This window comes from Acipenser ruthenus, chromosome 18 (assembly GCF_902713425.1).
Source record: "Acipenser ruthenus chromosome 18, fAciRut3.2 maternal haplotype, whole genome shotgun sequence".
NCBI lineage: Eukaryota > Metazoa > Chordata > Actinopteri > Acipenseriformes > Acipenseridae > Acipenser > Acipenser ruthenus.
This window is the reverse complement of record NC_081206.1, coordinates 3,989,398-4,002,856: the sequence shown is the minus strand read 5'-3', so window position 1 is coordinate 4,002,856 and position 13,459 is coordinate 3,989,398. Positions and strand designations below refer to the sequence as shown.

Genomic DNA, 13,459 nt, shown 5'->3' with positions numbered 1-13,459 from the left:
AGTTGGTGAGAGCTTTTCAGGCCTGTTTGGAAGTTACCTTATTTAACATGGTTAATGCTGGCGGCAACTGTTGGAATGGGTATACTGCGTAGAGGAATGCGTGTCGTGTGTACGTGTTTTAATGTAAGTGATTTAGACGGCTTTCATTCTATTTGTACTTTGACTCTCATGTTGGAGTAGGTTCGTTATATAAAGAGAACATTCCAATTGTCAATTCAGTTTAACTGCTGTACTGCATGGGAACAAGGCAACAGAGTTTTACTGCTGGAAGCCCAGACACAATAGCCGAAAACCAGTAACCCAACGGAAAGCTGCACAGCCCCTTACCGCTCTGTGGCACAGTAACAGGAACAGGAGATGTGGTTCAGCACTGGCAAGAAATAACTTTTAAAACAACACAAATCCTGTAACTCGAGATTAAAATGGGTCTGTTACTGATCTTCGGGGGGGTGGGTAGATTTCTGTGCCCAAACTAGTCTTTTTGATTATTATTAGTTCTATGCTGGCTGGCTGATGGATTAATATTTATAAAGCTCAATTAGAGATCCAATCAATGAATAAGACTCCATACGCCTTAAATAAGCTGCAGCTTTATTAATACATTTCATCCTGTGCCCAGTCCTCAATTGGCACTAAGATCACATGTCAGCTGTGGTTCTTTACCATTTGGTTTAAATCTATGACAGAGTAATTATGACAGATAAGTATACTGTGTGTGTGTGTGTGTGTGTGTGTCTATATATATATATATATATATATATATATATATATATATATATATATATATATATATATATATATATACATACAGTACTGTGCAAAAGTTTTAGGCAGTTGTGAAAAAATGCTGTAAAGTAAGAATGCTTTCAAAAATAGACATGTTAATAGATTATATTTATCAATTAACTAAATGCAAAGTGAGTGAACAGAAGAAAAATCTAAATCAAATCCATATTTGGTGTGACCACCCTTTGCCTTCAAAACAGCATCAATTCTTCTAGGTACACTTGCACAAAGTCAGGGATTTTGTAGGCTTATAGTCAGGTGTATGATTAAACAATTATACCAAACAGGTGCTAATGATCATCAATTCAATATGTAGGTTGAACAATCATTAACTGAAACAGAAACAGCTGTGTAGGAGGAATAAAACTGGGTGAGGAACAGCCAAAATCAGCTAACAAGGTGAGGTTATTGAAGACAATTTACTGTCAAAAGTCATACACCATAGCAAGACTGAGCACAGCAACAAGACACAAGGTAGTTATACTGCATCAGCAAGGTCTCTCCCAGGCAGAAATTTCAAGGCAGACAGGGGTTTCCAGATGTGCTGTCCAAGCTCTTTTGAAGAAGCACAAAGAAACGGGCAACGCTGAGGACCGTAGACGCAGTGGTCGGCCAAGGAAACTTACTGCAGCAGATGAAAGACACATCATGCTTACTTCCCTTCGCAATCGGAAAATGTCCAGCAGTGCCATCAGCTCAGAATTGGCAGAAAACAGTGGGACCCTGGTACACCCATCTACTGTCCGGAGAAGTCTGGTCAGAAGTGGCCTTCATGGGAGAAAGCCATACCTCCGACGTGGAAACAAGGCCAAGCGACTCAACTATGCACGAAAACACAGGAACTGGGGTGCAGAAAAATGGCAGCAGGTTCTCTGGACTGATGAGTCAAAATTTGAAATATTTGGCTGTAGCAGAAGGCAGTTTGTTTGCCGAAGGGCTGGAGAGCGGTACACGAATGAGTGTCTGCAGGCAACAGTGAAGCATGGTGGAGGTTCCTTGCAAGTTTGGGGCTGCATTTCTGCAAATGGAGTTGGGGATTTGGTCAGAATTAATGGTCTCCTCAATGCTGAGAAGTACAGGCAGATACTTATCCATCATGCAATACCATCAAGGAGGCATCTGATTGGCCCCAAATTTATTCTGCAGCATGACAACAACCCCAAACATAAGAACAAGGAGTCCTGGAAGTGATGGTATGGCCCCCACAGAGCCCTGATCTCAACATCATCGAGTCTGTCTGGGATTACATGAAGAGAGAGAAGCAACAGTACTGTATATATATATATATATATATATATATATATATATATATATATATATATAGCCAGCTTTCCAACCCTTTATCTTGGGTAACATGTGTTCAGTGTGGGTTACCTGTACATCATTTGTATGTGTGTTGAAATGTATTCAGAAACAGATTATCAAATAACCTGATTATTGTGAGTAACACAACCCTCTTTTGTTGTTTACCTGCCTAGTGTTAAATATTGTAAATGCCTTGTAAATTTTTTTAAGGGTTTAAAGAGGTTTTATTTTATTTTTTTAAATGTTTTATATATTACTTGTATTGTAACACTTAATGTATTTGCTTACGATTGTAAGTCGCCCTGGATAAGGGTGTCTGCTAAGAAATAAATAATAATAATAATAATAATAATAATAATAATAATAATAATATACGCTTTAAGTAGATCTACAAATGGGATGTATTTTTGACAGATAGAACATTTGGATAAGGTTAGGTGTCATACTCCATTAAATATCCGTAATTATAATTACTTTATAATATGACATGAATCTTTGTAAGTAACTGTAAGATCACATAATAACATTTATTGATCTGTTAGAATTGCGTTTTGAAGACTTCTGTTTTTTTTTATTATAGCTCCAGATTGCATTGGTTGCTTGAAATTACCGTTACAGTGAGAGTTTAAAGATTGTAAGCTCAAGTGGGATCCAAACTGGGCATGTATTTGTCAAATACAACCTTGAGGTTTTTTTTGTTTTTTTTTAATATCAACTGAAAGAAAACTGAAATTGAAGAAAATTAATGAAAGAGTCCATTCAAAAGGAAAAAAAGTCAAAGAAACAGCAAGACATTTGTGACATTGCTGTGAAAGAGGAGAGTAGAGAAGTCAGAGTCTGGCGAGGAGAGAGAGGGCAGCATCCTGGCAACTGCTTAGTAGGGGTCAGAAGTCACACACTGCTCCAGAGATATGCACAGCAGGTGCAGGACACCCTTGATTATGAAATAATTACCTGTCACTGTATTATGACATCATTTAAGAATCAGGAGCTGGGCTGCCATTCAGAACTCTGCGGCGTTCTGTAGCATGATAATTCTAGGAGTTTTTTTTCTTCTGTCACAATTTATATTCTTCTCTTCTCACTCAGCCAATCCACAAACAGAAGGGATGTGATGAAAAATCCATATAATCACACAGTAATTCAATATAATTTTCATCTCTTTATACAGTACAGCGGTATTTATATTCATGTTAAAGAAAGTTGAGCAACGCTTAACTTGTCCAGACAGTTACTTGCAAGCCAGCAAATGACTTTTATCATTACTGAAAGTGAAGCTTACAAGTGAAGCGAGTGTGTTGGTCTTAGTTTAGTTTGTAATGGTCTATTGTCTGCCTCTCAATTGGCAACAATCAACAAAATTTCCTCAAACATGCTTTATTGCCAAGTGTCTTTTAATACAGTTTAGCTAGTTATTAATGAAAACCTGATAGAGTACAGATTGCCTGCCTGTACAGTAGATAACTCATCAATCCTCACCAATATCTGACTCACACACAGTAGTGTGCATTGTAATCAATTCAAAGTCTTACTGTTATTCGTGTGAAAACGAATAGAAATAACCACAAAAACAGGTTTATCATTTGGAGGAAAAAGGAAAAGAAAATTGTCCGATTTCATTTCAGTTTTGCCCATTGGAGGACTATACTGATACGCAGAGTTTGATTTGAGGTTAAATAAAAAAAAAGGGAATCCTGGGTTCAAATCCCATCTCATTCACTTATTGTGCTTCTACTGTTCCTAATGTATTTGTGCTTCATTTATGACAATTATTAAAGTCTCACCCCTTCTGTACATTTGACTTTAACAACCGTGTATAAGTACATTTGTTTGATGTATTTATTTTAAAGATAGTCAACACAGTTACAGCATTATAGCAAAGTAAAGACAATAAAGCCTCAGGATGCTGAAAGGGAAGGAAGGCTGATATGGAATGGAAGGGCCAGGGTATTAGAAACTTAAAGAAAAGAGAAGCACTTGAGGCATGTTTTCGGTGTTTGTATTAATACTTGAGTGGCTCCTTCAGGCTGCTGTGACCTCTAGTCAGATCTGGTTTTGAACCTGATCTTTCGATTGTTTCATGGCAGATGAAAAGCTGATACATTCCAATGATGAAAGGCTAATGTAAAGCACTTCAATGCAATGTAACGCTGGCAGCTTTGTAACATTGAAATGTGAGCTTTGTAATATTGTTAGTCATGTTGGTAGACATGGAAGCAAAGTTTTTAGTACGAAAAATACTTTAAATACTTTAAATAGTCACCTTACACTTATTTATTTAATTTTTTTCAAAAACATGCTTTCTGAAAAGAACAACAGATTTAACATTTAAAAATCTACGAAAGAAATGACTCATTCAAATTAGTTTCTCGCCCGTTTCTCGCCTTGCTTGTAGAACGACACCAACAAGCATCTAGATATATAATCGTTATCATAGTTTTAGTTGGCGGTGTGCAGTAAATTGGGTTGCGACTTTCCATTAAGAAATTCTGCCCTATGTACTCATTCTAATAACATCCAATAGGAATCAAAGGTTCCAAACAGTTAAACCTTCACTGCTCACTTGTAGAGGCAGGTGTTCTGCACAGAATTGATTGTGTGATTCCAGATACCAGTTATCTGGATACAAGGGCACTGCAGAAACACCAGCATCATGTATTAGACAGGTACGATGGGTGTATGTCTGCTGCCACTTTTGATGCTTTGCTGCTAATTAGTTTATATTGTGGTATTGATTCCCTAAGATCCTCCGCTGCGTGCTGCAACATGTCTTTAAGATGTTAGTGAGGTGCTGCCTGGTGCTACATACCCGAGGCAAGCGTTGGGCTAATGAGACACACTTTCTCATCAACTGCTCATCGACATGAACTTTGAGGCACCTTTTTTAAAAATGATGTAGAATAAATAACCAACCTTTTTTTTTTTTTATAAAATAATTATTAATAATCATAATACAAAAAAAACCTGTGAGTTGTATGTGTGTGTTTTAAATCAAGTTAACTCTATAGCTCTATTAGAATAGAAGTTATTAATGAATTGGCTTGTGTTTGCTGGAAATGAGTGGCTCCCAGGTGAGACTTCACTGCAGGAAAGGCTGCTTTTAACATAAATCGGCAAAAGCAAAGCACCCCAGGGCACTTTACAACAGATTGCCTGCTAGAGATTTATAACGTGCTTTTCAATATTAGACTGCACTCGTCTGTTGTTGTTTGCTTTGGGATTTTCTTCCCCCTCCTTGTTTCTTTTCAGTTTGTTCTGTTCGTGTGAACCATACATAGTTTTGTATACCGTTAATAATAATACAGTTTACTTACGGCTTAGAGAAAAAAATCAATATTATTTTAACAAACAAATTATTCCTTCATTTCAGATGCACACTTAAACCAACGTTAAAGGTCATATTGCACTAATTAAACTAAGTAATTCAATTGAATAATTGCTCTTTATAAGTCATGGTAGTATTATTATTATTATTATTATTTATTTCTTAGCAGACACCCTTATCCAGGGCGACTTACAATTGTTACAAGATATCACATTATACATTATTTCACATTATACAGATATCACATTATTTATTTATTTATTTTTACATACAATTACCCATTTATACAGTTGGGTTTTTACTGGAGCAATGTAGGTAAAGTACCTTGCTCAAGGGTACAACAGCAGTGTCTCCCACTGGGGATTGAACCCACAACCCTCTGGTCAAGAGTCCAGAGCCCTAACCACTAATCCACACTGCTGCCCTATAGGTAACCCTCCCAAAGGCTCTGGGGTTGTTTTGCACATTCTTTTGGTGCCACGGTATGCCACAAAAGACACACACAACACACATTAGTATCAGTGGCATTTTAAGATGTGATTTAAAACCAGTGCACGATTTTAGATGGGCTTTTTCTTTAATGGTGTATGCTGGAGAGCGAGGTTACTCTTCCACTGACTCTGTGGAAGCTGGTTGCCCTCCTCGACTGAACCCTGCTTGATGTCAGCTGAGAAGAACTCATGCATTCCTTTGGTTGTCTGCTGCTTCATTTCCTCCTGGGAGGCAGTGGCATGATAATTTCTCATTTGATTCAGTTTGCTTTGCAGAGGTAGCTAAGCCCACTGATAAGATCTCCTTAAAACCTGACAAGTTGTCAGTAATGAAGGAAATTGCTTTGATCCGACTACAAATATGTCGTTTAAGCAGTTTTCTGGGGTGCGCCGAGAGACTTAATAATTTCTGCAGGCAAAAATCTTCTTTCGTTATTAGCACTCTTAAAAAAGAACCCATTTATAATGTATTAGCTAGGAGGGCTTGGTGACTCAGTGGTTTAGAATGTGTGGTGATCTTTTACCACAACTATAGTTATTCGCTGTAACACTGGCAATGGAGTGCAGGGCTATTAATACACAGGTATGAGCACTGTATAAAAGAAAGCTTTGGGAGGAGTGATAAAGCTATGTTTAACTGGTAAAATCACAAGTGATGTGTTCAGTGGGGATTGTAACTTTTAGAAATGACTTTCCTTGATGACACATACTCTCTTTTTTTCAGGATTGTGATGATGCATTACTGCAGTTTACTCACCACACTACACAAGGGCACAGAAATGTTCTTGAGTGCAATGTATTAAAAGATTTCTAAAACCGGTGTTATTAGCAAGGTACTGCTCCGTTACCATGCTTTAATGGTTTCAGATTGTTGCAATATGACATTACCGAGAATCCATTTTAAACCAATTTGAAAGAGAAGTCCAAATGAGTCCCAATTACAGTACATTTCTAAACCAGGAAGGGAGAGTGGGTGCGTAAAACCTTTCAACACACTTCATGCACCAAATTGCTCTGCATTTGCTTTGAGTGTGGAAAAGGAACAGTCCTCATTGGGTGCCCTTTGTCCCACTCATTAAATGGGCTGGGAAATGTGTGAATGCTTCTGTAGTGTAATCAGCCTACCTGCATAATGGAAGACCATCAATTATTTGTTATTAGGTCAGAAGAGTGCACAGGGAATGAGGGGATATTTACATGCAACATAGGCATCGGGCTGCATTTAAACACCGCTGCCTCGAGAAGGGCAGGAGATAATCGCAGCGGTGTCAGTTCTGATTTGCGTGCGCCCAGCTGAGATGAGAGCATTTCATTTAATGGTACCTGATAGATTGGTGCTTTGCGTCATTTGATTTGCTAAAACAACAACCAGGTTCTAGAAAGAAAAACATCTTCCCATGCAACCACCCACAAGATGTCCTTGCAACCAATATGTTCTGTTGTTATGAAAATAGCAGAAAATGAATCATTTTGTCGAGAGAAAGAAGAATATAATAAAATATTGATAATAGATGACAATGAAAAAGAAAAAAAAGAAACGTGAGGTCCAAATATAATACCAAATATCTTCATGGTGTGCAATAGACAAGTGCTGTGTGCGGCAACATTAAAAATCCACGGAAATTAAATATAGCAGAGCACCTTGCCTTTTAGCTAAATCACAGTTTGACAAAACAAAGGATTTCTTGTGGTGAGGATTTTGTCTTGAACCCTGTGTTCGTTTTCCCCCCAGATCCGCTCAGACAAGGACAGGGACATTCAGATGAGATACAGCATCACTGGAGTGGGTGCAGACCAGCCCCCCATGGAAGTGTTCAGCATTGATCCCGTGGCTGGGAAGATGTATGTCACGAAGCCTTTGGACCGGGAAGAAAGAGCCTCCTATCATGTAAGAGCCATGAAAGATCACTGAACATCTTGAACAGCCACACTACACAGGACGTATTATTATTATTATAAATAACAAAGATCATACTCGGGAACAATGCGCTATTGAAAAAAAGTGTTCATTTTCTTTTAACCTTTTTTAACTATAGATGTGCCATAGTATTATATGCACAGGATGGTACTGTGTTTGTATCCCTTCTAAACAGATGTTGCTTGCAGTGCACATTCTAAACAGCTGTTGCAGATTTCACACATCAGTGAATTCGATCTATTACTTTAAAGGGCTCACTACATGGCTTTGTTTTATTTTATTTGGGTGGGGGGGGGGGAACCATGTGGCGGTTATATATTCCTACATGAATGGGTAATCCAATATCAACTATCTGGCAGTTTGCTTTGGAAAAAGGAGCCGCTGTTCCTGTGCAATGCCAGTGCAATAAACGCAGATCATAAGAGTAATATAGGCTTAAAGAGTAAGTAGTTCCGATAAATATGGCGTTACACGTCCCCAGGTGTTGCTACGACTGTTTAAAATAACCTACCTGTAATTTGTCTTTTCATTGTGAACATCCTGACAACTTGTTACACTTATAACTTTAAAGTCTGTTTCAAAGCTCTTTTCAAAATGTCTGCTCTAGTGCACAGTGTAAGGATTATTGCCCACATTGTCAAACATGTAAAAGTCAGAGCACTGTTATGGTTTTTGTGGTGTTTTGTTTTGTTTTTTTTAATCGCTCTTCCTGCAGTGATTTAGAGGACACACCTCAACCCCAGTGCACTAGAGCAGACATTTTGAAAGAGCTTTGAAACAGACTTTAAAGTTCTAAGTGTAACAAGTTGTCAGGATGTTAACAATGAAAAGAGAAATTGCAGGTACGTTATTTAAACAGTCGTAGCAACACGTGGGGACGTATAACGCTATATTTTTCTGAACCCCGCTACTTACTCTTTAATACAATGCTCTGAAAATAATCATTTTAATACACAGCAGACCATTGTGTCATGCTTTGTTATCTGCACTTTCATATCAGACGAATCTCCAAGGCACATGTTCAAGTTTGTACATTAATTCTCCCCAGCTAGTAGCAATTATACGAATTATTCTTGCAGCACTTAATACCTCTAGAAGTTCAAGGTTCCCACAGGCTGTGAGCACATATTTTTATGATTCACTTTGGTGCATATCTTATACCCTGAGCTGTATATGGGTAGGATATACTGTGTGTGTATATATATATATATATATATTCTTTTTTTGCATGTACAGAGAAGGATGTACAGAGAAGGTTTAAACGATTAAAAAAAAAAACATTATTTCAAGACTTCAGCTAAAGAAGGGCTTTTTCCAAAAACTTCCTGAAATACATACTTTTTTAATCATTTACCATTTTGTGTACATGCAATAAAGAAATGTTAATTTGTTCTTTTTTTGTACACTGCAGTTCTACCTCCTTTTTAAACACATTTAGCACTAGCTGAAGTTGCTCATACTATGTATGCTTAAGGCAGTCACAGCATTTCGGATATGAGTTGGGAGTTAGCTGAGCTCCCATGTGCAGCTTCAGCAGTGTTCCTAGCTAGTGCTTCCCCTGCTCAGAGCCCATTGTTACACAGCCCTCGAAGCCGCAAATTCTTCAAGGGCGTTCTATTTATTTTTAAGGAGACATACTGGTTTTATTTGTAGGGGACCAAGTAAAATATTAGTCATAAATTCAATTGACCCTGCTTCTATACACACACACACACTCAACATTTTCAACATTTTGAAAGCATATCCCACCATATCACATCAATACAAATAACATTTAAAACACTGTAGTGGAAAGGAAACCCAAAGCCCATCTTACAGCTGTTCCAAATTATACATGTTTGTGTTACAATGTGATGCCGCTGCATGTTGAATACTGTATATGTGATCTATGGATTTCAATTTTAAAAAGTGGAAATTTAAGTAAAAAAAAAGGGCAATAGATCAATCAAATCTGAAAACTCAAGATACAGGTCCTTAAGGGAAGATCACACGCCTTAAAATTAGCCACTTCAAAAACACTCTTTATCTTCAGCTGAAGGTGCCCTGGTTTGAAGAATGATGTGCGGCAGGGATCAGCTTCTCATCCTTTTGAAGATAATAACTTTAATTCGATTTTCCTTTTTTAATCACAGTAATCTTTGACTTCTAATGTTATTGAATTACCAGATCCAATGACGCGAGAGATAACTTTTTTGACACGAGTCAAGTGTGCTCATTGTGATTGTTGTGTGCGGATATTGGGAGCACATCAAGATCAAACAGTGATCTTGAATCAGTAAAGTAAAATCAACCTTCAGGGAACCAGGACGGCATACTGTACAAGTTTTTTGGGGTAGAAGAGAATCACAAAAGGAGAGACGTGAGATCTTGAGAACTGAATTATAATCATTTCTTGACTGGCACCCCATCAACCAAAACAGCTTTCCCCTATCTGCCAAAGAGTTGGCATGATCTTCTCTATGCATTTTAACTCTCTAATATTTCCACAGTTGTATCCAGACTGTAATCTTTACTTTATACATCAGGAACAGCTTAAATATGTTCAATTTGAAAGAGCCAGCTCTAGCAATTGGAGCAAACACATCACTAGCAAACACATCACCACCATTTCCCAGAAGAGGGAGATTGCAACTGCTGCAGGAATTTGAAGGATCTAATTGAAAGATCTTACTGCTGTATTTGTGTTCTTCTTGGTGTTTTTAAGTGAGCAGGATTAATATAGAGGTAAGGACAGTATTAAGACCTGCGACTGTTTAGATTGCAGTAGAGATGGACGCAGTCTTTTGAACTCTCAAGTAGATCTCCAGGTTCAGATCAAACTGATCAACATCCATTCCAGTGACCAAACATGGTTCAGGTCCATTTAAGCAGTAAACAGTTGACCGATTAGCCTCCTGCCTGCCTAATTGTAAGCCATGCAGGTTGGAGGAAGCATTAAATGAATGAGCCGCCTGGCTCCTGTGCTGGTTTATCTCAAGAGGAGAAGCAGTCTCTGTGTTCCAAACATTGCCTGCTCTTGTTAACTCTGCTTTGAAAAGACTGATAACCCTGTCTTTTAGTGGGATTCTCTGAAGGGATCTCATCATCATAATAAGTTGTTCTTCTCTGTCAGTTCTGTATCTCTGAGAGCCCCGAAGAATGGCTATATTTAGAGACTAAACTACCCACGTCTTCACCTTATTTTCTACCATATATTCCTGTTTAACTCTTTAAGGGCAAGGTGTTTTGATATCTGAAGACAAACCCAGGTTGTTCGTTCTTGTGTTCATGTATTTATTTTGTCTTATGTGTAAATACATTTACATGTAATATGTAGGTTGATTATAGTATTTGATTATTACATTACCGAAAACATACGCACATACTCAGTAATGTTTAATACACTGATACCATAAAACACTTCATAAAAAATAATATATATATATATATATATATATATATATATATATATATATATATATATTATAAAAAATGAACTAAGCACTGAGTTGATTCAATTTAATATGTTAGTCGAATGTTTTGAGATACAAGTTCATTTTTCTCCAAAAAGCTTAATGTTAAACATGTGCTGCGTTAAATATATGTATTTAACAATTGCCTTTTATTTTGGGGATTACAGTAGACTCTTTTTAACATACAGTCTATTCCTATGAAATGCAACTTTACCCTTATAAAAAAAAATATTTTACGTTAATATAAAAAGCCTAAGAACTGTTTACATGCCTTGTAAAGCATGCTTGTACATTAGGAAGCCTGGTAAAAATGCAGTCAGTGATATATAACGTTTTGTAATTTGCAAATCCACCTGGGTAAACTTTTATATGAGTGCAGACTAGCAGAATGAAGAATAACACATAGATCAAAATGAAGGAAAACAATTATCCTACTGTGAGTGTTATACGCAGAGACTCTGATGTTAACATAAGTCTTTCTTTTTGTTGCCTGCTGTGTAAAGTAAGCTAATCCTGGACATTAGATTTAAAGACCACCCCAAAATTAGAATTAGGCCACCCCAAATACCTAATAAAAAAAACAAGAAAACGCCCTGAAATAGTATTGTATGTACTGCCAGTTGGGAAAGAAAACACAAGCAAGTTCAAATAAATAAATAGTGAATACCAGAAAGATTATACATCTGCAGAGCACAGCATGAAGGTCCACTGTTATAGATAATACAGTGCAGTATTTAAAGATTGTCATAAAAGCCTTATTAGGAGATCCATGATACATCACCTGATTCGCCTGGACAAAATCATCAGATGACTCGCCCTTTGTTACTGGAGTAAATTCCCCATGGGACTCTCCCAGAAATGTGCCATTTGGATGACATTTGCCATGGTAGTGGTATAGAAATATACAGATGTACAAGATATCTGGCTGTTGTAGATTAAACCACTTACACTTTAAAGTGTTATTGATTGCCTTACCATGTGGATTGCAGATTGAAGCTGTTTCTTGGTCGTTTTGAACCACCAGCGCACTTTGCTTCTCTTCTGCTTTGATTTCCTTTCAGGGCAAACTTTGCGCCGAGACAAACGCAAAAATAAATCGGGTCCTTTTGATTCCAATAGGATTTTTTAAAGTGAACACTCCCTGACACCCAGTGGCTAAATGTAATTTTATTCCATCCAATTTCTCTAACAGGTTAACTCTTAACTTTCTGCACAGCTACTGTCATTTCAACCCAGATGATCCAGCGTGCTGTAGAGCTGATGCTGCATTTTGTGTTGATCCTAACAGTTGAGAGCTCACGCAGTGGACATGAATGGAAACAAAGTGGAGAACCCCATTGACCTGTACATCTACGTGATTGACATGAACGACAACAGGCCAGAGTTCCGCAACCAAGTCTACAATGGCTCAGTGGACGAGGGCTCCAAACCTGGTAAGGTTCAAATTAGTAGCAACAGTATTGCTTTAAAATAACTTGTTGCTCGATAGGTATAAATACAACAAACTACATAATGATCCAAATAAGCGTTCACCCCACAGATATACCACCGTGGGCTCTGATATTGTCTCACTGTCTAAACTAAGCAAGGCTGGGCCGAGTGGGTGTTAGTGAAACAGCACAGAGGACACTGGACTTACTGGGACACATTTCAACCAGGACCCTGGAGGCACTCTGCTGATGGAGGGGATGCCCTTTGAAGGATGCATTAAACCAAAGTCCTGTTTACTCTAGGGGGATATTAAATGCAAACTTTTGAAAAAGAACAGAACAGGTGTTGGATTGGATCTAACCTGCTTCAGTATGAATTCACATAGATGACAGTAGAGCACTGGACACTTTACCACATAAGTAGTTTTTTTTAAGAGACAGAGATACATTGTTTTCCCTGCAGCTGCTATAATGGAGAATTTCAAAGCACCAGACCTAGATTAGCTAGTTTAAAAAGACAATAGGTTGCGAATTTCATGCTTCGAGTTTATCTGTGTGATTTTAACAGCAAGCTAAGTGCAGACACAGGCTGGTCCATTATCACTGATGCTCTTATAGGATCAAACACAGGCAGTGATGAAGGCTTTTATTAACCAAATCTGCTATAAATCTAAAACTGTTTATAACTTATGCTTACAAGAATGCAATAGTCCCAGGTTACTTAAATTATAGTTCTACCTTTTATATTCATG

The 13,459-nt window shown here is 37.7% G+C and overlaps 1 protein-coding gene across 3 annotated transcripts in view; it reads left to right on the top strand.

Annotated features, from left to right (window-relative positions):
• The window catches only part of LOC117422812 (cadherin-4-like), a 256,978-nt gene that overhangs the window by 205,924 nt on the left and 37,595 nt on the right, over positions 1-13,459 (top strand). For all 3 annotated transcript variants that reach the window (XM_058990899.1, XM_058990898.1, XM_058990900.1), the window contains 2 exons: positions 7,640-7,795; positions 12,566-12,710. In XM_058990899.1, coding sequence (XP_058846882.1) covers positions 7,640-7,795; positions 12,566-12,710 — 301 coding nt within the window. The remainder of the gene's footprint in view (positions 1-7,639; positions 7,796-12,565; positions 12,711-13,459) is intronic.